At 52.2% G+C, this 27,686-nt stretch overlaps 1 protein-coding gene across 4 annotated transcripts in view; it reads right to left on the bottom strand.

Moving 5' to 3' along the window:
* Positions 1–27,686, bottom strand: part of MBP (myelin basic protein) — a 115,906-nt gene that overhangs the window by 78,406 nt on the left and 9,814 nt on the right. For all 4 annotated transcript variants that reach the window (XM_045790294.2, XM_045790295.2, XM_045790296.2 and 1 more), the window contains exon 2: positions 14,644–14,719. In XM_045790294.2, the coding sequence (XP_045646250.1) occupies positions 14,644–14,694 (51 nt within the window). In that variant the 5' untranslated portion in view covers positions 14,695–14,719. The remainder of the gene's footprint in view (positions 1–14,643; positions 14,720–27,686) is intronic.

Here is a 27,686-nt window from a genome sequence, read left to right as displayed (position 1 = left end):
ATTTAGCACTCAGTGTGACATCGTACAATCAGCCATCTGTGTACCTATATTATCTGAGCCACAGAGTCTTGGTCTTTTTGTTTTTAAACAAAATGCATTTATTTCAGGGGCCTCTGGCCCCTGGTCAGGTGGCTGTTCCAGGGTCCCACCTGGCTGCTGTGGCCAAGAGTGCACGAATCTCCAGAACCCCCAAGCCCCTCAAATCCCACAGCCAGCCACCAACATTACTCCCTGTGCTGAGCTGCACTGGGCCCCTTAAAAAGGTCCGCCCACACTCCAGCCCCTATATCTGGGGTGCTGACTGTGCTCAGGATCAGGGTTACTGCAGCTGTGATTAGACAGGATGAGGTCACCCTGGGTGGTGGGTGGGCCTCTAATCCAGTGACGAGTGTCTTTATAAGAGGAAATGTAGACACGAGACACAGACACACAGGGAGAAGGCCAAGTGCCCACCGAGGGATGTGTCCCCAACCAAGGAAAGCCAAGGGCTACTGGACGCCACCAGCTTCTAGGACAGAGGCCTGGAGCACAGTCTCTTCAGAGGACCCACCCCGGCTGACCCCCGGGCTCTGGACTCCGGTCTCAGGACTGAGAGAGAACAGGATCTTGGCGTTTTTAGCTCCAGTCTGTGGAACTTGGCTGCAGAAGCCTCAGGAAGTGAACACACGTCCTTCCATCTGTAGCAGAAACAGTTCTGGATGTTGACTTCAACAGTGAAAGAGAAAGAAGAAAGTGCATTTTTTGGTATTAAGGCATTTCTAGGGCTTGTGCTGCTGTGCGGGCAGGCGACGGAGCGTCCAGGAAGGGAGGGCCGCGGGGACAGGCCGGGGCGGGCTCGGGGAGCGAGAGGGGTCCTGGGCCGCAGCTGAGCGCGAGCCCTCGGGATGCAGAGACTAGGCTGCGCGAGGGGCTCCTGGCCGCTGGCGACACAGCCGGTCTGTACGGAGCAGGGCGGACTCTCTCTACGGGAAACTCGCTCCCTCGCTCTCTTTTATTTTCTTTAAGAGGCAGAACATTGTTCTGGCGCTCAGACTCACTCAGACCCTGTGTGGGCTGCATGCACGTTCAGTTCCAGCCCTCGACTACATCTCAAAGATGTGACAGCCCCCAGCACTGGGACAGGAAGCAACTGAAGAGGTCCTGCCTGGCCGCACCGTCCGGGGTGAGCGGCTCCTCTCGGGCCAGAGCCTGCGGGGGGAGGACCAGGTCACTGCCGTCTCTGCAGCTGCAAAAACCCTCCTGGTTCTTGTTATCTAGAGGTGGTGATCAACCGTGTTTGAAACCATGAAAGTACTAACATATCAGCACAGGAACAATTCCTGAGCATGAGTGTGTGTCTCTGTGTGTGTGTGTGTGTGTGTGTGTGTGTGTGTGTGTACGGATGTGAGAGTGTGTATACATGTGTGTATGTATGCCTGTGGGGGGGGGGCAGGTAATATAAATAGTTCTTATAAACCTTGCAGTAATTACTCAGCTTTTTTGGTTTCTTTCTTAAAAATAAAAGGATCATCCTTGCTCTTGCACTAGGCTGGGTTTGGATAAGCAACAAAACATACCAGCAAAACATTGCAAGCTGTTAGGATCGAAGTAAAGAGTATGAAGAAAAACGAAAACCAGAGTCATGGCTCTTCTCAAAGGCACTTCCCTTTTTATGCAGAAGCAGAACAGAATGGGGCTATTAATGCAAAAGGCCAGGCCTGGGACAGTTTAGACAAGGGTCTCTCGAGGTGGCATTCTTGACACTGTGGTCTGGGAGAGCGTTTGTTGTAGGGCGTGGGCTTTCCTGTGCACCGTGGGAACTTTTGCAGCATCTCTGGCCTCTACCCACGAGATGCTCATGGTACCCTGCTGCTGTGACAAGAAATGTCCCCAGACACTGACAAATGTCCCTGAGGATGGGAGAGGGGAGTCACTCCTGGTTGAGAGCCACTGGTCTAGACAAAGAGAAGTATTTGAGAGGGAGAGATAACTGCAGATCCATCCACTAGTGTGTTTGCTGGCAATAAGTTCTTTATGAAAATACTTTTTAAGTCATCAAAACTCTTCTGATTTAATTGGAGAGGAGGGACAACATGACCAGATTAGAGACTGAAGGTGAGAATCAGATTTAATTTAGAACAAGTGCCCCAACGGCTCTTAGATAGGAGACCAGAGCACAGCAACAAAAGACATAACAAATTAGACTTCATCAAAATTTAAAACCGTGCTGCAACTGATGCCATCAAGAAAGTAAAACCACAACCTAGAGAAGGAGAGAAAATACTTTCAAATCATCTATCTGATAAGGAACTAGTGTCCAGAATATGTAAAGAGCTCCCGTAACTCAACAATGAAAAGACAAAACACCCAATTTTTTAAAAAAATGGGTAAAGAATTTGAATAATTTCTCTAAGGAAGACGCACAAATGGCCAATAAGCACATGAAAAGATGCTCAAGTTATCTTCCAGGATGGATACAACCAAAACAACGGACAACAGTCATTGCTGATTAGGGTATGCGGAAGTTGAAACCCCCAGACATGGCTCAGAAAATGGTGCAGCCACTGTGCAAGACGGTTTTGGTGGGTCCCCAAACAGTTAACTGCAGAGTCACCAGATGACTCATCAAATCCACTCCTGGGTATACGCCCACGAGAGGGGAAAGCGTATGTCCACACAAAACTTGCATGAGAGTGGTCACAGCAGCACGTCCCTAACACCACACAGTGGAAGCAACCCAAATGCCCCCAGTGAGTGAACGGGTCCAGAGAATGCAGCACACTCTTGCAGTGGAATAGTATTCATCAGTAATGGACACCTGCCACGTGGAGGAACCTTGGAAACACTGCCCTACACGAAACAAGCTGGTGGCCAAACGCCACGCTGCGCGATGGCCATACACACACATGAAATGGCCAGAGCAGCCAACTCTAGACGGACCGGAAGGACGCTAGTGGTGCCTGCAGCTGGGGTCAGGGTGGAGGGGGACGGGCAGGTAACTGCTAGTGGGTGCCAGGTCTCTTTTAGAGGTGACGATAGGTTATAAAGTCAGACTGCGGTGCTGGCCGCACAATCCTGTGACTAGACTAAAAAGTACCGAATTGTGCATTTCAGATGGGGGAGTTTCATGGTCTGTGAATTTATCTCAACAAAGCTATTGATTAAAAGAAGAACAACGTTCCCCTAATAGCCAGGACCTGGTGAAGCCCGGGCTGTGATGTTAAGGGTGAAGGACCCTTCCTCACCGTAGCTGGCTCCTCCACTGTGGGGACCTCACGGGATTCAGTGCCAAGATCCCAGACTGGTTTTTGAAATGCAGGGAATTAAAATTCTGGAAGACTTTATTCTCTCTAATTCCCAGGCTGGTTAGTTCTCCATCTGGTGACAGTGACGGACTTGGATGAAATTATGGATAAAGGCACAGAAAACACTTCCTGTTCAACCCTGCGGACCCCAGGAGAAAAGAGCAATGAGGTGACAAATCTCCATGAGGTGAGACGTCAAAGCCAGGGCTCCTCTCCTAGACCTGTCTGTTGGAATCGTATCCAAGAACACACAGCAAGCCTTTCTGATGACAAGAGTATACGAAAATCCAGGTTTTGTTTTTAAATGGAGAAACTACGTAAAGAGAAATGAAAACCTATGTCCACACAAAATCTTGCTCACAGCCGGGGTATTTATAAGCACCAAGGGGGCAGCAGCCCCACCCCCCTCAGTGGATGAATGGATGCCCGGAATGTGGTCCATGCGCATGAGGGAATATCACTCAGTCATCAGATGAGAGCAGCGCGGACAGACAAGGGACACCGTCAGCCCCACAAAGGCAGCCAGACAGAAAAGCCACACATCACATGATTCCATTCACATGAATGTCCAGAAAGGGAAACCCAGGGTCAGGAAAAGGTTCGTGGTGGCTGAGGGCCGGAGCACGGAAGCTGAGGGTGGTTTCAGCGCACATGCTCTTTCTGGGGTGAGGTCAGTATTCTACAGTTGTCGTGATTGTCCTGCGCACCTGCCATCTTCTACTCAACACTGACCTGCACGCTTTCAGTGGGTGAACTGGAGGACACGTGAGGCTGAGCAGCACTCAGAGCTCAGCACGCAGGCAGTTTCCGGGGAAAGGTCCCTGTGCCACGGCAGGGAGTCTGGAACTCCGAATCGAGGTAGTTTCGGAGCCATTATCTTAGCTTCGGAAGTGGCTCTTGTAACGACTCCGTGTTAACACCACCGTCCCTGCCAAGACCGTCCTGTAGTGTAATTAGGATTGCAGTGTTCTTCAAACAGCCAAGGCAAAGACAGGAGCTCAGGGTTTTATTTAAGCGTTGACTTTTAGAAGTCACAGCAAAACAAGCATTAAGTCACGTCACGGTAAAAGTGTTTATCGAGGCCTGTTGTGAAACCGGACGTACTAACTTCTATTTTAGGGACACAAAGATCTTGCCATTTATTCCTGGAAGCTACAGCTCTATCAGCTGGTCCAGTTTTAAATAAGAAGGACGGTCACATAAGGGTGTGGGGGAGGGACAGACAGGGACAGGGAGACAGAGACTAGCTGTTCAGTGTAGCTCTTCCCAGTTCAATGAACACGCACTTCAAGGTAATTCAGGTAAGGATATTCCTTCAGCTCAAAGGGATAATCTACATTACTGAAAACAGAACAAGGCGATGGAAAACCCAGATCTTCTTAATTTGAAGCTGAATACACGTCCTTTAGTTTTATGTCATAAAAACCTAAGGGTCCTACTTAATTCCCCAAAACATAGGTCCTTACCTAGCCTGCACGTGTTTCCGTAATTGCTGCTATAATGCAGATAACGGCAGTAGGGCAGGGAGGGCTAACACTTCTGCGTTTTCCGGACTGTACCCCCAGCTCTGCGTCTCTCAGCCACCTCGCTGGCCAGTGGTCGTAACGGTACTGTGTTATGACCTCACAGGGCTGCTGCAGGAGGCCACAGCCCCGCCTGGGAAGCCTGCCCCAGGGTCTGGCCCTCGGCTGGCAGAGTCCAGGCCATCAACCATCATTATTTATTTTACAAATCTTTATCTCCGGTTTTCCATACTTCAGAAAAGGTGGAAGTAAAATCGTTCTAAGCTAAAAAGCAGGTTTTAATGAGCATATTAATGCAGTAAAAACGAAAAAGAGAGAAATTTCCCCCGAACAGAATCTGTGCCTGCATTTTGGCGCCCTTGCTCTAAGAAACAAATGGAACTATCACTTGTCTCTGCGGACGCCCTTCTCCGAAGCTGGATTCTGCTGTCCCTGCGATCAGGCAGCAAACCTGCCCCAACGTGTGCTCAGAGCTGGAGAAACAAAGCAGGCTGCCTCCCGTTTCTCCCCATTCAGCCCCACAATGAGTCACCTGGACGCCATCGTGCCATTAAATACATTTCGAGAATTTCCCACGTACACGTGGTGGTAGGTCCCATCGCCAGGGGCGACTGAGTCCTCATTTCAAGAGTCAGAACGCGACGTCCTCGGCAAAGGCACGTTCAGGAGAAATTTTGTTTTTCAGGCCACAGACCTTTTCTTGTTTCATAACTGAAGATCAAATTAAGTCAGAGTGTAGTCAGATGAAGACGTGAGTTACAAAAATATTCTGAAAAGCCTCTTTATGGAGCTTGTAACTCACCCCAACAGGTCACGCGGCGGCCGGGTTACCCAGGGCACACGCACCTCAGATGGGTTTCTTCTCCGTGTCGGGCACGAAGCAATACTTGTTCTGAGCACAGCAGGAACTGCGACTTAAAAAAAATCGTACTCTTGTCTCTTTGTCTTTAGAGCACGGTTACATGCTCAGGAACAAAAACATAAAATCAAAGATGGGTTTTCTTTTAAACACTGAAGAGTTGACAAGAAAGGCATGAACTCTAAGTTCCTAAACAGAGTAACTAAATATTGTGTATTCCACAATGAAATGAGAAGAGTCTGTGTACTAAAAATGGCTCATCGGAAGAAGTGTTATATGCTCGTGGAATACTGTACAAATATCTTGTCATGTTTCACTTTGAAATGCATTGCAATAAACAACTTAAAAAAAACTAAAATGTTCAGAAAGTAGAACAGAAGGGCAAAAAAAGATGTTGCATTCAATTTATTTTGTTTGGGGTGAGTGGCAGTCACTATAGCCCGTTTATTAATTCAATACAAAAAAAAAAAAAAAGAAATCCTGAGACCCATGATTCTGGGTGCAAAGCACACCCAAAACCACTGCCATCGCACATGGAAACCAGGCGTGTCTCATATGTGATCTGGAGACTAAAACAGCAACAAACTGCAGCACTCTCAGTGTCTCGGGGACAGTGAGCCAGGACAGCGAGCGCAGGGGCCCAGCACCCACCGGGCGTGCCTTAGACGTGCATTCATGGCGGCCTTGCTTTGCAAAGACAGGGACATGTGTATCTGCTCCCACCACTTCCTTCCATTTCTTCCCTCCCTGAGATGAGCCTGGGCCAGGCCACTGCACCCACTCAGGCCAAGGGCTCCCAAGAGACGGCAGTATCTTAGGGCACCCCTGGCTGGGGGTTCCATTGCCCTCTTTGAGAAGGCCCTGAGCAGGGCAGCCGGCTGGAGTCTCAGGCAAAACCCCAGAGAGAAACAAAAGGAACCCGGCTGTGGGGGCGGGGAGCTGCACAAGGACAGTGAGACAGAGTAGCTGCAAGAGGGGGTCTGGGAGAAGGCCAGGGCCAGCGAGGGTGGAGGGAAGGGGAGGAGCTTCCAGCCACGACAAGGGCAGCAGGTGCAAGGTGGCCCAAGCAGGGCCAGGGGGCAAGAGAGGACAGCCTGGCTGGAGGGAGAGAGCCTGCAAACTGCGCTAGCAGGGCCTTTGCTCAAACACATTCTGAAATAACACTGGAGCTAGCCTTTGCTTCTAAACCGGAAGACGTTGGTGTTTTCTTAAGTGTCTTAATGCAATTATGAGACAGCACACACCTCTATGAATAATGTGTGTTGTCGTAATCCTACAGTGCCACGTGCAATTAATGTCATTGCCAACTCACCTCACTTATTTACTTACAACTTGAGTGTGGTTACATACACCTTGCGCTCAAGTGTAATTAAGGACGCATTAAACAAGAGTCTGCTCTGCAAGCACCAAAAGCCGCAGAAACATAAAAATGAATTTTATCTAGGCTTTTGTTTAACCATATGATAATTAAATTAATGCAGGCACCAAGTTGCAATTAGGGGAATGACACGTTACAGTCACCGGGTGTGAAGCAGGAGCTGGTGTGCACGCAGCTGCCGACCCGCGTCCTACGGCGTCTGGGGCGGGCGGGCTCCCAGCATCACACACGCGCACTCAGAGAGATAATGTTACACAAACGTATTCCAGCACATAAACTCTCTTGCTTCCAAATTTAACCTTTGAAAACCACACTGCGAAAGTAACAAGTGAGAAAAGACAGGAAATGACATTTTGAAAACCGGATTTTTAGGTTTCATGTCATTAAAAACCGCCTAAGGGGGTTGTATCAAATATAAAGAAGTTCGTCCTGATTAATAAGTAGGCACAGTTTCCCTAGGAAAGGACATGCCCCTCGCTGTCCGCACCCGGAATGAACCTGCCTTCAAAGGCGAAGTAATGTGGCCTTTCGGAGCTCCCCCCCCCCAGGGCTGAGAAACAGAGCTCAACTGGCCTCGAACAAGCCTCCAGGGCGGCAAGCAGCTCACACCCAAACCCACGCCAGTGACCTCGGGGCAGCTCCGGGAGGGCCCCTCACACTCCCCTCCGGCAAACCGCCCAGCACCCCTCCCACAGGGGCGGCCGTCTAACACTCATGGGCCCGATGCACGTGGGTCAACGACTCTCTGCGGGGCCGCACCCGAGATCGCGTCCTCAGCCAGACGCAAATCCCAAATCGGACCTGAAAACCATTTCACAGAAAGCACACCCAGCACAAGTCCGGATGCTTTCTCAACTTAAAAACCCACTGAATGAAGCGAGCCCCACATCTTCACCCTCCGTGCTGCGTTTGGATACAAGGGCAAAATCTTGGACTTCCCTGCCCCCCGCCGGCTCTCTCGTAAGAACTGAGCACCACGCACTCAGGGACGGAGTAATGAGGGAATACCGTACACTGAAGTAAGAAACGAGGAAAGAGAGCTCTGTGCGTCCAGGTAAAAACAAGATGGTACACGGGCCCGTCTCGAGCGAGCACCGGGCTCCTGTCTCACACCATCAGCGGCCTCGAGGCCCAAGAACATAACCCGTGACGACAGAGGGAAGGCAGGTGTGTGGGCCGGGTCACATCCGGTGCCTATTCTGCCTTTCCCATTGTGTCACACACAGAATCATTTTACTGTCACATCATCTGTACTTACCTACGAGAGTACATCACATCTAACAACCGCGATGGTCCAAAGTGAGTGGCTTGCAAACTGGGTCACAGCTTCTGATAAAAACTCACTTTGCAAACAAGCCTGTGGTACACAGAACGCGAGCATCTTGTGGGAGGCACAGCCGCTGGGCTTTCAGGCCCAGAGCCAGAAGCTGGAGCCCTCGGGGTCCTGAGCCCGATCCTGAGGCCCGGGCTTGGCCGAGGGAAGGGGTCCCACGCAGCGCGGTGCTTGGCCATCTCCGAGCTAAGGGGGAGCCGGGCAGGGGGCGGGCAGGGGCCGAAGGGGGAGCCGGGCAGGGGGCGGGCGGGGGCCGCCAGGCCGAGCGCACAAACCCCAGCCCAGTCGGCCCACTGCACGCGGTCTATGTTGCCTGGGGCACCACGTCATTAAGGGTTGTTGGGGTGGCTTTGTTACTAATTACACCTTATGTCTTTAATAACTACACGTGTGTTTGTAGACTCGTTGCCGCCCCGACTGACGGCTGTGAGCCTTCTCTGTGTATCAGATGAAACAAAATACCCACTTCTATTCCTCAAGCGTCAGAACCCACCTTAGGGTCGTGTGTCTACACAGAACTGTGATGAGGGACTTTCTCTTTGGGTCCGTCCCAAAGGCAGCAGCCCTGCTGACCCAGCGCGTTTTAGACTCTGTTATAGAGTAAAAGCTTAAGCTGCTCTCCAATGTCAGGAAACAACTGTGCGTCTCGAACACTGGGCTCCCCAGCATTCCCGCCGGCAGGCGCTGAGGCCGTTCCACACGGGGTGGGAAGCCTGCTCCCCCTGCAGAGGCGGCCCTGGGTTCTCACTGCAAACACGACTCGACAAAACCCAACTACAAAAACACGCTCCACATGACATTCTGTGGCTTGTTCTCGGGTCAGATACGGATCTGCTCAGTTTTCCACAAGTGTGATGAGAAGGTTATTGACTCTTCCCAGACTTTGGAAGGTTTCTTTCAAACGGCATGTTTTGCACATTCTTTAATTCCCCTTTTCTCGGAGCTCGCTGAAGTTCTTTAGGAAGCAAGTCAGGAGGGCAGACTCCAGTGTGCATTAAACCCTGAAGCCGTCTGTCTACACATACACTGACTGAAGCGCACGTGTCTAGTTCTGTCCCAGGCGGAGCGCGGTAGACACAGGGCCGCGTACGGAGCAGAGGGGAGCGCGTGCGAGGACACGCGCGTCCTGTCGGAGCCGACAGCACACCAGCCCCCTCCTTCGCAATTTCTGGTATTTGCATGTGTGTTTGTGCTTCTCGGAGGATCTTACCTTCTGCTTCCAGTATTAGCTTCTGCATGAAACTCGATGACTTTGCGAGACCAGAATTCTTTTCACTGACATAAAAGTGCTGACACTAACTTGGTAGGGTGTTAGGTGCTCTGAGAACCGAGGTGACACGGACAGAGGACCCAGTGGGCCACACTGCCCCTCCACACACGTGGCTGTTGAAGCCTAAAGTCTTCAAAGTTAAATAACATTTAAAACGTGGTTCTTCAGGGTGCCGGGCACGTATTGCGTGCTTCTTGGCCGCATGTGTCTGGAGGGTAGTTCCATGCCCCACGATCGAGGTGGAGAGGACTTCTTTGGGGGGGTGTGCATGTGAGCTAGAGACACAGAGGCAGGCCGGGGCAGCCAGGAGGAACTCCGAACTCCGCAGAAGACAAGCTAGGGCGGACGAGCGCCTGCACCTCACTGTCTAAGGGCTCGCTGCACAGTCGAGGTGCTTCCATCCACCAGACGGTCTGGTACCCACCTTCCACTTTTCAGATCCCTGAGCTTTTAAACATATATTACATGATTCACTTAAGAAGGACCTGAGTTCTCAAAAACGTTTCTTTGTGTGACTTGCCCAAGAAAACAGAAATTACACCCGTAGGGGTCCAACAACTGCCAAGGCGCCAGAAGCCCGTCAGAAAGGTAACTATTTCTGGGTGAACTCAGTGCCCACCAGCCCCACAGCCGCGTCGCACGCCGCTGCAGGCTGGGGTTGGGGTGGCTGCAGAGGTCCACGGACATTCTGTGAAACAGCCATGGTGGCAGCTTCGCTTTGCACAAGGAAGTGTGGGAGGACATGTGGCACCCGGAGGAAACAGCGCCACTGCGTTTGGAGATCGGAAGGGCTTGGTCTCAGCCCAGCCGTGCCCTTCTCCCCGGGGCACGGACAGCACCCTGCCCAGGGCTTGTGGGCTGGCGTTCCCCGGGGAGCCCGCCAGCCATCACCTGGCCTGGGGCTGGCGGTGGGAGGAGTGCCCGGGCACACTTCCCCACAGGCTGTGCAGGGAGGAGATGCTGAGGGCACGTCCACCAGCATAGCTCGCCCTAGCGAACCTAATTTCCGCGTGGGGAGGACAGATGATGGTATGGAGCCCCTTCAGCTGATGCTGGTTTCCAATAGGATTCCTTCCCATTCTGGAGGCTGGCACGGCCAGAACAGAGCTTTCTGAACGGGCGAGAAGACCTGGCAGCATCCCACAGCTGGGATGAGAACTTGCAGGACCAAGGAGGACTCCGAAGACGAACCGCCTTGAGCACTCACCCGTGGGCGGACAAGGGCAGCCCCCGCCACAGCTGGGATGTCAGTACTTTCAAAGCAAACGGGTTCTCCCATCAAAGTGGAAGACGGTCTACAAGGTGATGGGAAGAGCCGAGTCGCTTCAGGGCCTCTGTGTCTATTTGCAAACCAACGTCTCATTTCTCAGAGTGCCATCTGAGTATCATTTGGAGGGTCTCATCCAGCGAGTGGGTTTTAATGCCTTTTTCGGGGCTGTGGTTACCCCTGGGGAGGCAACATGCTTGTACGTACTGTTCACGTCTGGTGCGCACTTGGCTCCGAGGAACAGCCCTACAGAACTCATCAGTGTAGCTGGAAACGCCAGACCAAGAAGCTGCTCCCCACTGCAAAATTTAGATGTGAACCTATGTTTTGCAAGCCCTCAGATTGTGTTTTTCAGTGTGGTGTATTTTTTCTTAAGCTGATTAAATAGAAACATCCAGAAACGTGGCTGACATCTGTTCAGAACTTTGTGAGCCAGACACGAGTACCAGGAGAAGCCCAGAGAGGAGCTTTTCCTAGGCCACCCTTTGATGAAAAGCAGGTTTTCAAGATTATCGTAGTCTGCTAGGCTCTCAACATTTTAAGGAACTCCTCGCTTAATGTCACTCATTTTGGAAAATGTGCAAGTAGGTCAAGACAGACGACTGGTTGTCTTTATTTCTCACGTTTCCGGCAGTAATGAGTCTAACCAGTGACACCCTCTACCTTCAGAGGAGAAATGAAATCATGAGATTTTAAGTTCATCCAACGTGAACTGATGTCAGTGTTTAAAAAAAAACAACAACAAAGCTGAGATTTCAGATGTTTAGAGGCAGTTCAAGGGCACTGGAAATCCTACTTCCTTAAGTGAGGTAGGAAACTGGGAGCAGGGAAATGCAGAGTCCACACTGAATGAAATAAAAACTGGGGCAGCCTGAGTAACCTATGTGGTCTCTATCTGGAGTACCTGTAGCATATGGACCCTACACTGAGGGCCCGGCCTGTGTGGGCCCTACGCCGAGGGCCTGTTCCAAATGGAGTTTCTCCAGAGGGAGAGTTGGTCCAACGGCTTTTATTCAAGCCGACAAAAGATAATGAATCCCCGTAGTGGCCAGGTGAGCCGTGTCTTCTCTCCCTTTGCCAGGTTCCCTACCTAGCTCCCCAGGGCCACCCGCCAGGCACAGCCTCCCCAAAGGCAGGGGAGTCTATTTTTAGCCTGTGGAACCAGTTTTCTTCCTGGAGCTCTGTGGGTGGAGTCGGCTGAGAGCTGTGAGTCTCGGCCCAGACCCGGGGGCTGGAGCAGCAGGCGTGGGCGTCCCCTGGAGCCTCCAGGGCAGGGGGGCGCGTCCTTCCCGGTTCTGCCCGGTTCTGCCCAGTCATCGCGGTAAACATGGACCGAGCAATAACGAGCTGATAAATTAGCGAGGCAGCACTATCAGGACTCTTAAAAACACAGGGACCCAAAGGCAACAGGGGTTTCTTCGTTTCTGAAGACTGGGCATGATTCATGGAAACGTTCCCCTGGCTCCTTTCGTGGCTGGGGTCTTTCTCCCTTATGCTCACCACCCAATATTCTGCTCTGTGCTGGGGCCACAGGAACAGGGATCCCAGCAGCCTTGCCATCTGGCCCTGCGTCCCGCTCCGCCTGTTACTAACGATGCAAGGTTGGAACGGGGGCCTTCTCTGGATCCCTTCTGGAACGCCGCTCCCTCCCGCATCCTGACGTGTCTTCTTCGGGGGGAGGGAGAGACCAGTGAGAGGACCGGGAGGTGCTGAGTCACTTGGAGAAACCTGACGCTGTAAGGTCCTGACGGGAAACATGTCCTTCCCCAGCGCTGGACAGAGGGCCCGGCTGGAGCAGGAAGTCATGCCAACCCCATCGCCCGGCAGGTCCTCGGCAGGATGCAGGAGTGAGGGTGGACAGGCAGGGGAGCAGCTCCCGCTAGAGGCCGGGGTGGCAGGGGGAGTGGGGGCACCCTGACACAGAGATACCTCCGACTCTCCCGCAAGTCCAAGCAGGCCTCACGGAATCACCTTCGGAAGCCCACAGAACGGTCCCGGGGTGGGGGTGGGGGGGGCGGAGCGCACGTCACTCTATTCTATTGCGGTGCAAGTCTAAATGCCGCATAGCATCACAGACGCACACTCGGAAAGCCGTCAAACGCTTTCTCTCCAGTTACAAAAAAATGTTTTTAAAAAAGCTGTAACATGTAACAATCACATGCTGGAACCAGAGTTCTCAAATTCCCAATTTTTTAAATCATCCAAATGTTAAACATTAGCTTTCAGAAAACGAGAGCGCAAGAGCAGGCTTTCCTGGTGCTCAACAACCTTATTCTGGTAGAATTAAACAAATTAAGAGCGTGTTTCAGTGACTCACAACGTCAAACGACAGGAGAGAACCGCGAGCCACAGAGCGGTGTTTAGAACTGGAGCCGCGAATCCGTCGTTAGGAGACTGAGCTCGCCGGGGCTGAGAGGCGGCCAGTGCCCGCCGGCCGCTGCTCTCCACTCTCAGGTCCGGCCCAGGGAGACTCCGCTCTGGGTGCAGACCCGGCCGAATACCCGGGCTGCCCAGCAACTGACACACGGCTCAACGCGGCTGCCCGTTACAACGACCAGCCGATCAGTCGTACGGTTTGGGGTTTAAAAACTAACAAGTCAGCCCCCATTCAATATGGACTAGAATCATCTATGTATTTATAAAATCAGCCCCCCTTTCGGCGGGAAAGGGAAGATTCCAAACCAAGAACGACATTGTACGCACGTAAATCCCTTCCCGTTCATCCTGGGCCTGAAGTCACCTGCCAAGACACTGTCAAGACACAAGGTAACAGTGTTGTAACCGACGAAGGCAACACAGCAGCGAGCAGCGGGTACTCACTAGTTTGCAGGGAGGACTTGGAAGCAAGTCACGGGCAATGACCCCTGAGACTGATACAGAAAAGGAGTCCAAGCAGGAGCAGAGGAGGCCCCCCTGCCACTCAGGTCGTTGTTATGAATCACAAACCGTATTACAGAACAGGGCAGAGGGGCTGTTGGGGCTGCCACCCCCTCCCATCCCACGACCTCTGGAAGCACTTCCATGTGGAAGGGGCGGTGGGGGGACTGCCCTCAGCGCCGGGACAGTCCGTGAGCCACCGTTTGTCTTGACTGTAACACACGCAAGGTTAACGTGAAGTAATTCCCTTCCTCGTCCCCACAGTCAGGGTGGATTCAATGCTCCGCACACTAGGTCAGCCCTGTTTTCTCGTCACCTGAAATGACCCTCGATGGTGGAGAACGCTCTGGATGGAGCGTGAGGTCACCAGGAGCCTGGTGAGTGGCGGCCTCGGTGAGGTCAGGAGGCAAAGTCTGAGAGCCTCTATTCCAAGACACGCCAGGGGGGTCTAGGGCAGTGCAGAGAACCACCATCAGAAAGAGGAACCGACGCCTGTAAAATGAGGTGGACGCCTTGCGGGAAACACAAAGAAGACGACTTCTGATGACCTGGAAGCATTCGGACCGTTTTTATGTGCATTTTCCCCTTTTGCTTATCTGTACCTTCCAGGGGTGGTACAGCGACAGAATGGACAGGGACCGGAGGCCGGTGCCACCAGAAAGGCCAGGACAGTAGGACTGTCATGGGCTGGGGTCCGGGCTGAGGAGCGTGGGCCTCGGTCTGTGCGCCTAGGACCACTCCAGATGCTTCCAAGGCAGGGGGTAACACCCCAACAGTTTTAGCGGGAAACCCTGCAGCCACAGTCCATATCGGGAGGATTATGTTCAATGACAAAACCGGCTCACTTCTTACCTTGTTGACCTTCTCCGCGCTTAACTCCCGCTTTCCCGCGTGGTTTCCCATCCTGAGCCGATGAACTCGTCAGAAGCTACAAGAGAAACAGAAGGCGTTGGCCTTAAAGCCAGGACTCTCGGAGAGCTCTACACTGTTTCCAGTCAGAGCCACAGTCCCGTGAGATACACCTTGCCCTTTTCTGAGACGAGAACACTAACACCCCAGACCTGAGACACAGAAGAAACCGTATTAGCATGTGCCTCTGTTGGCTTCTGATCGCAATCAAAGCGCCAGGACGCGGGACGCGGGACCCCTGCCAGTCCCCATGCTCTGTTCAATAACAAAGACCTTCAGAGTGTTTCCTCATCGTAGACAATGAACCGAGCCCGGACCTCTCGTGGATGGTGTCCACCCCGCAGCATTCACACGGGGCCTCCCACGTCCTCCCCAGGTGTGGCGAGCCGCGCTGAGAGGCAGACAGGGCGACACTCCTGAAAACGAAAGGTGGGCCGTTCGGACTCCCTGTGTAGCGAATCCTGGGAGCACAGAAACTGCAAGGTCAGACCGAGGTCTGCTTATCAGACAAGTAAGTATCCCAAGAAGCTGCAGAATTTGCAAGGAAGATAAAGTTGGATTAAAAAAGCATCTATTCCTCATCTGTTTTTTCTAACATAAACTTCAGCACCAAAATCATGATTTTTTTCCCCCACAAGAGGCACAAAACTAGAGAATTTGGCCAAACTCATTCTATACCAATCGCTTCTCCGCCCTCATCCTTGGCCCTGCGCTGACCACCAGCACCACTGGCTCCACCACCGCTGACCATCGCCCGGGCACAGGTGCTGGTCTTTAGGGACAGTCGTGAAGTGTCACTGTCCACGAGGAACTCTTTTTAAAGAACATGTGAAAACTAACTCCCTACTGAACATGAAACAGCTTTCCTTGAAGGGTAATAAAACAAATTGTCTTCTAAAAATGGGAAGGATTTCTCAAACATTGCATATGCCTGGATAAAAAGCAAGTCTTGTTCCCCAAGAGAGGAAAGGGAAATTGCTTAAGATCTTAAATTTTCCAAAGTCTCCCATAGTCCTGGATGCCTCTGAGTGACTGTGAAGGATGACTTTGCCTTTCTCCACAAGGACTCCACAGCGATGGCGGGATGATGAGAAAGGAAGCAGTGATGTTTCTGAGTGTCTCCTCCCAGGCCGTGTGTGAGTACGTGAGCAGTAGACCATAAAGAGCTAACCACATGTGCAGAGAACACCTCTCCCACCCCGTACGTTGTAAACAGAAGTTGGGCCAGGCGATCGCATGTCCACTGGAGCCCGGGGAAGAGAAAGAGTAAGTGAAGTGGCAAGAATGAGTTCGGGTAAATCAGAGACGTATAGCTGTAGCAGCGGTGAAACGTCACTAACTTACAAGAATCAGGTGAATTCCGCATGTTTCATGCATGAGAGTGAAAAAAACCCCGGTGTTTGAAAATGGATGCTTTTAAAGATGCAAGCCCACCTCTGCAGATAATTTCAGCCTCCAGTGTGATTCTGTCATCTATTTACCAAATTATTTAAATTGGACCATCATAAAAACCCTCACAGGAAAAATGGAGGTTTGTGCATACAATGGTACTTTACTTGATGGGCACAAAAAGGGAAAGAGAGAACTTGCTTTTGTCGTCTTGGGGTCTACACAGTAGTCAGAGAAGGTGAGTGGGTGTTCTCCCCAGGAGACAGGGGTCTGAATGCAGGTAGCAGCTGTCCCTCTGAAATGTGGCCTCTCTTTGATTCCTTGTAGGGTTTTAACTGAATATTGAGAACTTGCAAGAGGTATAGAATAAACAGGATAACAATGCATTAAACATCTGTGGATCTCCCTCCCTGTCTTAGAAATAAGAATTGGTTATACAAAGCTAAACACAGGCAATAACAGATATTGTTAAATGTCTATACTACCCGGAGCGATCTACAGATTTAATGCAATCCTTATCATAATACCAACAGCCTCTTTCACAGAACTAGAACAGACAATCCTAAAATTTGTGTGGAACCACAAAAGACCCTGAATAACCAAAGCCATCTTAGAAAAACAAAACTGGAGGCATCGCAATCCCGTATCTCGAGATATACCGCTGTATAGTACAGTGCTATCTGTAGTAATCAACACAGTATGTTACTGGGACAAAGACAGACACATGGATCAATGGAATGGAATAGAAAGCCCAGAAATAAAACCATGATTAGATGATCAATTAACCGTGACAACAGAAGCAAGAATATGTAATGGGAAAAAGACAGTCTCTTCAATAAATGTTTTGGGAGCACTGGACAGCTACATGCAAAAGAATGAGCTGGACCACTTTCTTACACCATACACAAAAATAAAATGGATTAAAGACATAACTGTGAGATCTGAAACCATAAAAATCCTAGAAGAGAGAACAGGCAGTAATTTCTCCGGTACTGGCTGTGGCAACACATTTCTAGAAATGTCTCCTACGGCAAGGGAAATAAAACCAAAAATAAACTATTAGAACTACATCAAAATGAAAAGCTTCTGCACAATGAAACCATCAATAGAAAGAAGAAACCATCAATAACACTAAAAGGCAACCTATGGAACGAGTGAAGATGTTTGCAAATGACATACCCAATAAAGGGTTAGTATCCAAAATATATAAAGAACTAATACAACTCAACAGCAAAGACACAAAAACAAAGACAAAGAATCTAATTACAAAATGGGCAGAAGACATGAATAGACATTTTTCCAAGGAAGACATCCAGATGGCCAACAGACACATGAAAATATGCTCAACATCACTCATCTTCAGGGAAGTACGACTCAAAACTACAACGAGATGTCACCTCAAACCTGTCAGAATGGCTAAAATCAACAACACAAGAAACGACCGATGTCGGCGAGGATGTGCAGGAAAGGGAACCCTCTTGCACTGCTGGTGGGAATGCAAACTGGTGCAGCCACTCTGGAAAACAGTAGGGAGGTTCCTCAAAAATTAAAAATAGAACTACCCTATGATCCAGTAATCACACTACTAGGTATTTAGCCAAAAAATACAAAACACTAATTCAAAGGGGCCCATGCACCCTGATGTTTATAGCAGCATTGTCAACAAAAGCCACATGTGGGAAGAGCCCAGATGTCCATCGACAGGTGAATGGATAAAGAAGATGTGGTCTATATACACGATGGAATATTACTTAGCCATCAAAAAGAATGAAATCTTGTCATTTGCAACGACATGGGTGGAACTAGAGGGTATTATGCTAAGCGAAATCAGTCAGAGAAAGACAAATACCATATGATTCCACTCATCTGTGGAATTTAAAAAACAAAACAGGTGAATGAAAGAAATAAAAAAGAGAGAGACAATCCAACAAACACTTAACTCCGGAGAACACACTAATGGTCACCAGAGGGGAGGTGGGTCAGGGGAGGAGTTAAACGGGAAGGGAAAAAAAAGAAACATAGGCAAAAAGAATTAACTTCTTTTAAAGCCAGCAACTTGGACTTTTGGGGTGTTTTCTGTCTGAGTGGAAAGAAGCTCACGTTACCGTCCGTGTTCTCCCCTGGGCAGTGCTCCAACCCAGCACCCCCTGCTCCCCACCCCTACTTCCTGCAGCCAGCGTCCCCTCCCCATCTCCCCAGAGTGATGTTCCCTCCTTCCAGAAAACAATCTCTAAGGATTTAACCTAAATCAGAATAGTGTGGGATGTGTAAATATTTGGGGGACTGTGGACAGAGTGGAGCTATTTTTGGACAAAGGGCCTTTGAGGCTGAAATCCCATGACAGGCATGCCTCCCCCGGCGCCCCCTGGAGAAAGGTAATGCTTCTTCCAAGCTGGTCTGTCCTGATCCAAACTTCCTCACACTTCAAAACAAAACTGGAGGTTGTACTTGGGAGGGTTGATCCTGAAATATTTAGAAAACTCAAGACTACTGGACCCAGGATGACGGAAGGAACAAAAGTCCAGGTCAGACTTCGAATGCACGCAGAAGCAGTGAGAGCTACCGGCCTCTCAGATTAACAGCAAGATGATTTATTTTGTATGTATCATTTCACGTAGGCAGATTGTCGCCTTAACATACATTCTGGCTGGAAGAGAAAGACAAGAAATACAAAGTGACAAGTGACGTACCTCTTTGATTAGGGCCTTTGTCACAGACGAGGATGAGGGGTATCTGGTGGGACTGAGAGCAGAGCCATGGCGTGCACATGACCTGGGGCGCTGGCTTCGCTGAGAGCTGGCGGGGGGGGGGGGGGGGGGGCCGAAGGACGAGGCGTGGGCGGAGGTGTGACGGAGAGCTCGCTGCTGCCCACCGGCCTCCCTAACATGCTGAGAACCAGCTACCCACCCACCAGTGGGACACCGGCGGGTCATCTTTATTCCACTGCATTTTGTTTTTAAAGTTTACTTATTTATTTAAGTCCTATCTACACCCGATGTGGGGCTGGAACTCACCCAAAGTGGGGCTGGAACTCAGTGACCCTGACATCAAGAGTCCCACGCCCTCCCGACCCCGCCAGCCAGGCGCCCCTGTTCCATTTCATTCCTGCAATTGATTGAACTGAGAGAGAATTCTGAACATGTGGAATGCCTCTTGGAAGCCAGCTGACTCTGGAGCTTCTTGAGTCATTTGAGAAGCTTCTTGTGAAATAATAAAAAAGGGAAGTGGGGGAGGGAGGGGAAGGGAGGGGTGGAGCTGGAGGCAGAATGACCTGTTGCAGCGGGGGCTGCCACACACTGCTTAGAGTGAAGTCCCGTTCCACAGGGATGCCCAGACTGCCCCCCGGGGTTACTGGAAACTTCTATAATCCATCCATGAGCACCCACACTGTTGCAAGCTGGGAGGCTAAAATTCAGCATAAGCCGTTCAAGGTCACAATCCGTGTGGCCTTCACCGTTCAGAATCACCCCTCCTGCAGCCGACACTACTGACTGGCCCCTGGTGGACATCCTGAAGGACCCCACAGACAAAACCCACTGCAGGCCACTGGGAGTGCATGGGTGCGGTGGGGCTGACGTGCGTGGGGGCTCAGAGGTGAAAACACCTTGCTTCCAAGTATTTTAACCAACTGCATCCTACTAACGTTTCCAAGTGCAGATAGGGCAAGTCAGAGCTAGGTGCCAATCCAGGCTAGTGCTGTGTGATGCAGGGCAACTGGCTCCACCTCTCTGAGCCTCAGATTCCTTCAAAGTGCAAGCAAGGAAAGCCCCCAGGCTGCCTGTGGCTGGTTAGAGGTTGAGCTCTAGGTGCTGCTGGTTTCCGTCCTCCTGTCCCTCCCAGCAGGTGCACGTCACTGGGGTGGGAGGTAAGCAGGTGCAGGAATGCACAGACCTTTCCGTGGGCGTCCCCTCAAACTGTCAAGGTCGAGGGGAGAGTAGGGGATAAGCACGCCTGCGGCCCCTGAGAAGCTCAGAAGTGACGCCACGCAAAGAGCCCGAAACGAGAGCTCAGGCCCCTCCAGGGACCAGCCCGACACAGGAAGTTAGGCAACTAGTGCTGGTCAAGACTGCGCTGAATGGGGCAGCGAGAAAGGAGAAGTTTGCCAACAGGAGCGCAAGACACAGCCACTCCCCGGCTTCAGAAGAGCCTTCAGACACTCGCCCACTGCATTTCTACAGGCAGGGGGGGTAACTTCATGGTGAGACAGAGAAGGTGTGAGAAATCGCCCAAACCTAAGCTTCCAAGAATGCGGGGACTCCTCAGAGCGCCGAGGGAACAGGGAGGCTGGGTGCCCTGGTGCAGGGTCAGAGGTGACGCAGGTTGCTGGTCATCCGCTACCGCTCTTCACTGTGCCTTGGGGCTCCTAGCATCTGCCTTCCAAGTTACATAATTACAGGAATAGCCCCGTAAGCGTTATTCCCATTTCACAGCCAAGAAAATAACATTGAGAAGACTGAATCTGGCTTTGAGTGTATCATGCCTTAGGAAAGTCTTTTAGTTAAAAATAGGGATTTTTAACATAAATGTATCTTATGTGGAAAAAACCTTTAGAGTAGATCTAAGATATCGCACATTTCTATATTATTAATTAGCACCAGAAGAGGAAATAGGACCTACTCTAGCAAGTAGCCTTGAAAAACACAGATGACAAGAACCTGGTTCCTTATAAACACTTGCACGGGGATAAACAAGTTTACTACTGAGAACAGCAGGGACGTTCTTGAACGGAGGTCAGAAGACTGGTAGGACTCAGTAAGAGGCTGGGCCTGACAGCCACGGGCCCCAGCCACACTTCGCTAACCCATCTGCCCTCGCTGCCCTTCCCTAGACGATGACTTGTATGTTACATAAGGTGCTGGACGCAGAATGTGACAAACAGGCCGTTAATTATGACCCCAAAGAGCTAATCTTCCACGTCTGAACTCGAAACGTTCAACTTTCTTCCCATAACATTTAAAAAAAGTAAGTAATTGCTTTGTGCTCCATGGGGAGCCGAGGGCTGTCTTTGTTGGCGGTCTCTGGGGCCATCATTCACATGTGCTATTTCAGAGCAACGTTTTCCCTGTTCCGTGTGCACCTGCTGAAGTGTGGGCGTGGCCAGTAAGAACCCGGGGGGAGGCCCCTGGTGGGGGCACTGGGAAGGACAGACTGGGGTCTGCACTGGCCACAGAGGTGGGTGGAGCACTGGGCCCAGGGTGAAATTGCTAAAATCTACCTGCCAGAATCCGTGGGTCATTCCCAGCAGAGAGGAGTATTAATAGGTACTTAGGCAGCAGGATTTAAAAATCCCACTAAGGTGGTAACTTTTGCTTTCTTAATTTTTAAAGTCAATGAAATGTACTTTGCCATTAACCATTCATGGAATTTTTGCTTTTCACGAGACTTTAAAGGTCAACAGACTTGGTTGTTATCACCAGTACAGTTCCCACGTCATCGGGTACTGGGTCTGAACGGCCCCAGCGCCTGCTCACGGGGGTCCAGCAGCGGCACCCAGGAGATGCTCATAGGGCCCATGCCACGGGGGCAGACACTCGGATCCCAGGGATGGCATGGACCGGTGACTCGTACTCACGGAGGAGCCACCAGGCGTGCGAGAGTGTGTTGTATTTCGGAGGTGGTCCAGCCACATGTTCTAGGAACAGAAAGGAAGCCAAAGATTGTGGATTTTTGCCTTTGCGCAGAAGCGGCTTATCTGACCTCCGAATTGTGGGTTGGATGTTGGGGGGAAAATGGCAGAATTTAGACGAACAGAGTGTGGTCAGGGTATCTCGGGAATGGGGTAATAGTAATGAAGGTAATAAAACAGGAGGCACTGAGATCTGCAAAGGGGCAGAGGCTCATGTCCTTTCTGGGAATGAATCTTTTGGATTTGGAGCCACCTCACAAAAGAAGAGGTGAGGAAGGGAGGGCTTTCTTAAGTTCAGAAGCTAGTTGTTGAGGAGGAAAATGGCATTGAAGGGTGGTAGGCACCTGTCCATCGGACCCTGAGCAAGTTAGCTGACTCAGCCTCGGCTCCACTTGTAAAGGGGGCGATCACACCTGCCTGACGCACCTGATCAGGTGGTTGGGAGATTCAGGTAACGCTATAGCCACATGCATAAGATGTGGGAAGGCACGGATTGTCTGCACAGGCCCCCAATGCGCCCACACAGCGCTGGGCACAGATGCTGGAAGGATCCACGAGTCCCGCCCTTGGAAATGGTGCCACCGACAGACCCTCGGATTCGACCCACAGACTCTGGTGAGAAGCCTCGGTGCAGGCACATCACCGGGCGTCCTCAGAGCAGCTGCGTTGTCTGCGGGACAACTTCCATCCTGAGGACCAAGGCGTGGGGCTGCGCCGGCCGTTCCGGAGTCCGTGCTGGCCACGGCCAGGCTTCGTCACAGCCAAGGGGAGCTTCTGCTTCCCCCAGACTACCAACACATCCGCGCCAAAATAATTCAGTTACCCTCGAATGCGGACGGACGTACTGCTCGGAAGCTGTCCTAACTGCCGGACACTGGTGCCACTGCGCGTGTCGACGTCAGACCCTCGGCCGGCTCTGCAGACCTGTGGGCGGGCTCGGCAGCACCCCTGCGGGAACCTGACTGGCTTCCTCCCCCTTGATTCCCCACACTGACACTCCACGGCCCCTGACGTCGTGGCGGAGGCTGGGGTGGGAAGTGGGCAAGTAAAGCACTCCCCTGGTGATTAATACCCGAACAGCACAAGAGGGGGCACTGACTGAGGAGGGCCTTTGGAATGCGGTGGCTTCTTTTCAGGAAGAAGGAAAACTAAGTACAGAGGGAACTCAAGAGCATTCCAATGGCCATTCTCGGGCTAGCCCTCACGGCAGGTGCCGGGGATCCCATGGCCAACGACGGATAACGCGTTCACCAGCCCCGGGAACGCTTACAGGAGCCTAGGTGAGAACAGGGAGGCTCAAGGGACTTCAGCTGTAACTACTTCAAGAAGCAGGATGACAGGATGACGGGGACGGGAGCCGGGTGTGTGGATGCTGCTGTGTGCGTGGACAGACTGTCCCAAGGAGGAAGGAGGCGGGGACCGGGAGGGAGGCTCCCTAGGCTTACTTTGAGTTTCTGACTCAACAGCAGGCAGGCCTTAGGATGGTCCAGTGATAGCCCCTGCCCCCACCATGTTCTCTCATTTCATGTCATTTGAGGGAAACGCCTCAGTGCTCCAGACCTCCTTCCACTTCCCCTCCTGGCAGACGACTCACTCTTGCCCCAGGAGAACCATTCAGACAGGAAGCCCCTCCCGGGCCTGTGAGGTCCGCAGACCACCCCCCACACACCGGCACGCTGTGGTCTCTGATGGAAGTTCAGATCTGGGGTCAGTGATGGCCAAACACCACCATGGAGTTCTGCTGCTGAGAAGCCCGTTTTTAGAATTCATTCACTATCTCAGAAGCAGCTAGAAAACACAGTAGTGGTAACAACTTAAAAGCTTCTCTGCCTGACCTTCCCCCACACAGATCATAACGGGTCTAGTGACTGCTTACTCTTCGTCCATACGCACACGCTCTTCGTTGTCACACCCATAGAGGCAGGTGCACAGCCTGTGTGCTGGGGGGGGCACATGGCCCTGACCCTGGAGGTCAAGGGGCCCTTTCCAGGGTTGGGGGTTGTATTTGTCCCCCAAAACATCTGCGCACAGCCTAACCCCCCGTGCCTGTGACCTGACTAAGAACAGGGTCTTTGCAGGTGGAACAAAGTTAAGAGGAGGTCATGGGGGTTAGGGTGAGCCCTACTCCTGTGACAGAGACACAGCGGGTCTGTAAGCAAGGGGCCCAAGGAGCAGCGGTGACCACCTGGAGCTGTGAGAGGCCAGGAAGTTTCGTCCCCTGGAGGCTTCAGAGGGTGCACGGCCCTGCCCACACCTTGATTTGGACTCTGGGCCCAGAACTGTGAGTGAATGTATTTCTGTCTGCAGTCACCCGGTCTGTGGACTTCTGCTACAGCGGGGAACTAACACACAGGGAGAAGGGCAGAGGCCGGCAGGACGAGCAGAAGTGCAGGCAGAGACTGAAGCAGGAGCTCTGAGAAGGGAGGAGGCAGAGGGCGCAGCCTGTGCAAAGGCCCTGAGGTCAGGGAGGCTGTGAGCAGAGTCTGAGTGTGACAGGAAAGCGGAAACACCAGGAATCTGCTAACAGTCAGGATCAGCCTGCTGCAAAGGAGTCGTCTCCCCTGAGACCACTGACGCTGCCACGTGGGTGAGTCTTCATCCAATTCTGGACCGCAAGCCAGTTCTGGGACATGGACTAAGAATTCCCTGAAAGCTTGTGCTACAGACGAGTGCCTGTGCCCCCCCAGTTCCACGTTGAAGCACTAACCCCACGTGATGGCATCAGGACGGGGGCCTGTGGGAGGTCACAAGGGCAGTGCTCTTGTGAGCAGGACGCTTGCCCTCAGGAGACCCCAGCCAGCTCCCAGCCCCTTCTCCAGGGGAGGTCACAGCACAGAGATGCCGTCCATGAACCCCCATGAGGGCCCACACCAGACACCACATCAGCCGGCACCTTGATCTTGGGCCTCCAGTGTCCAGACCTTCGAGAATGAATGTGTGCTGTTTCTCAGCCCCCCGTCTGTGGGGTTCTGACAGCAGAGCCTAAGACAGTCTCTGGAGTCCCGAGACGGCACGGCAGAGGTCAGCAAGGCTCTGCAGACGGGGAGCTTCGGGCTGGCCTCCCTGGTCTCCAGGACCCGCATCGGCTGCTGGTCTGATGGCACTGAGAGAAAATCCCAACAACTCCCTCTAGACTCACACAGGAGCATCTGACAAGAGCTGGCTGCTGGATAGTGGGGTACGGGCAGTTCTGCCCTAGGGTGTCAGATAATACCCATGCTCCCGTCGTCACCACGCTTCGTTCCCTCCAGGCTTATCAGATCAAAGGAGGTTTCCAGCACAGATGAACACTGCCCCAAAGTCGTCAGAAACCACTTGAAAGGAAAATTATAGAATTGCAGAAAAAAGAGTTTGCCGGGTATCTGCTTGCAGTCCCTTGAGGTTGCGGCTCACAGGGTCGGCTGACCGGAGAGAAGGCATCATCAAAACACCGCAGCAAAGGAGTGTGAAGGACCAGCCCGGGGCACCGACCTTCCTGCCACGGAGCACTTTGTTGGAGCGGAAAAGAGGCAGATCACACGGGAGCTTGTAATGTCTATGCGAGGGTCACCTTCAGAATTGTTCGCTCATGCATTCACGATTCTACGACTGGGTAAGATGTTAGATTTTGTAGCTCTTGCAGGGACAGAAAAAATTCTCCGTGTAAAAACAGGTCTTTGGAAGTTGGCCTCGGCCCTTTGGTAGCACCTGGCACGCCAGGCCCGAAGTCACGTCGAGACCGGCCTTTCTGATGCATGGGGAGAAGCTCCGCTCAGGCGCACACAGGGCACACCCTTCCCTCCCTTGGCAGGCGGGGTCAGGAGACCTGGCGTCCCGGTGGCCGACTCCGTCACCGCGAATGAATGCTGCGCCCCCCCAGCTCCCGGGAGGCTCCAACAGATAGGCCGGGCACCAGCTGCCCAGCCCGGAGCCCCAGCGGCTGGAATGAGGCAGGCTGGCGGCTTCAGAGCGGAAGTACCTGGAGCCTGAGTAACAGGGGTGGCCAGGGCATGCCCTTTCTTGTAGACGCTCCCCTGCCTTGCTTGGAGGGTTTGGGCCCGCGTTCCTCCTTATCTGTAAACCTGGGGTGGGAAATGTGACTTCCGGGAGGTGTTGTGGAAACAGCTGGTTAATATTTGACAAGCACCTGAAGATAGGAACTGCGGGTCAGAGGATAACAAACCCCAGCAGGGGCCTTCTGTGACCAACCGCGGGCTGTCTTCCACGCCATCTCCCCACCGAGCCTCGGCAGGGACTCATGTGGACGGCGTTATCCGGTAGGTATGTGCACACCACTCAGCCCAGAACACCGGCTCCAGTTATTAGCCATGCCTGTGCCATGACCACAGGTCCACGAGCGCCACATGACTCAGCGCACCGTCCGTGGCAGCGAGAAGGAACACACATACTCTGGGCATCGCTCAGGGCCAGAGCTCGTGATCAAAGGCCAGAACGATGTGCCTTTGACTCTGCATATTTCCACCCACCTGCAGACAGCTCATAAATCCCCTGACACGGGGCGGGATGGCTTCTCCTGGTTACGCACAGGGAGGAAATGCGCTGGCTCAGGCCACAGGTTTCTAAATGGCCTGCAGCCAACAGAGTATCGTCTGAGTCTTAACTAAACCAAACCTGTGTTTCTATCTGAAAACACAGAAAACATCTAGAATCCCAGGTTGTTGATCTAAACTGCCCAGATTCAAATCACCAACCCCTATGTGGCCCCACGGGAGACAGCAGATCTCACTGGCACCTTCTCTTCACACAGACATGCAGCATGGTCCTGGGTGATTTCTTTCCGGAACCTTCCAGATCCCCATCAGGGAAGAGTGCTCCATGTGGTCACCAGCCCATCATGGTCCCACCGGAGACATGGCTCGGAACCTTCCAGTGGGCCCCTCGGAACCTTCCAGTGGGCCCTGCTGCTCCCCGGGGCGAGTCTGCACTTCTTGAGACACAATGGAAAGATAAAGAACTCGGATGAGGGACAATTATATTTACAGAAAGGGGAGGGAGACGGGTCCCAGGAGGGCAGGGTGCAGTGGCCGGGGCTGTGGGTCTGGAGTCGGGAAGCTGACGGCAGCCCACACGACGGGGGTGCCGTGCACGAGGCGCTATCTGCACATCCCTGAGCCTCGCTCCGTCATCGTCTCCCTGCTCCGCTGAGGCACGGGCTCTGCCGTGCGCCTCATTTTACAGATGATGACGCTCGGAGGTCTGGAGAGGTCGGGTGACCCCAGGTCCCACGGGGCAACCACCCGGAGGGCCATCTCCAGAGTTCCAGCTCCAGCTCGGCCGTGAACTGACCAGGGGAGCCGGACAAGGCACTTCATTGCTTCTGAGAGACGATTTCTCAATGCGTTGAGTCTTGGATTTATTAAGGAAAAGAGCTCCATCCAAAGGTCAGAGGGGGCACCTGCTGCCCCACTCCAAGCCTTGGAGCTCTGCTCTCCCGGTTCAGAAGACGCTGGCGACAACGTCACCAAGCCTTCGCTCCTCACATCCTTTGGCGTGAAAACCACCGCAGAGAAAAGTAATGAGGCCTTACAGGAACACGTCATGCAACGAAGTCCCTTTTAAATCTGTCACTGAAAAACGGCATTTAAATGAGTAATGGCACAACGAACGCCGAGAGAACAACAAGCGTATTATGAGCACGCGACCGCCGGAAACTTGCATCTTGAACTGGAGCTTTCCACGCGGGCTCTGCACCGCATTTGGTTTCTAAACGGTATCTTTCGGGCTAACAAAGATCAGTATCGGCTGACAGCACCACCAGGCTGAGCCCTTGGGATTTTCCTGCTCCGTCAAAATCAAGATTGTCCAGGACGGCCCTTTTTTAGGACACCAAGTGCTCACCTGACGCACCGCTGTGATATAATAACGTGTCTTAACCCTTCACACGCCTTACCGATTACAGCATTTCTTATTTGAGCCCCTTCGCAGAATTTAAATGAGGTGCGGTAACAGCTAAAGACAGAGCAGAACTGAC

The sequence above is a fragment of the Ursus americanus genome, chromosome 19 (genome assembly GCF_024610735.1).
Source record: "Ursus americanus isolate L20-20 chromosome 19, mUrsAme1.1.p, whole genome shotgun sequence".
Taxonomy (NCBI): domain Eukaryota; kingdom Metazoa; phylum Chordata; class Mammalia; order Carnivora; family Ursidae; genus Ursus; species Ursus americanus.
This window is presented reverse-complemented; position numbering and strand designations above follow the sequence as displayed.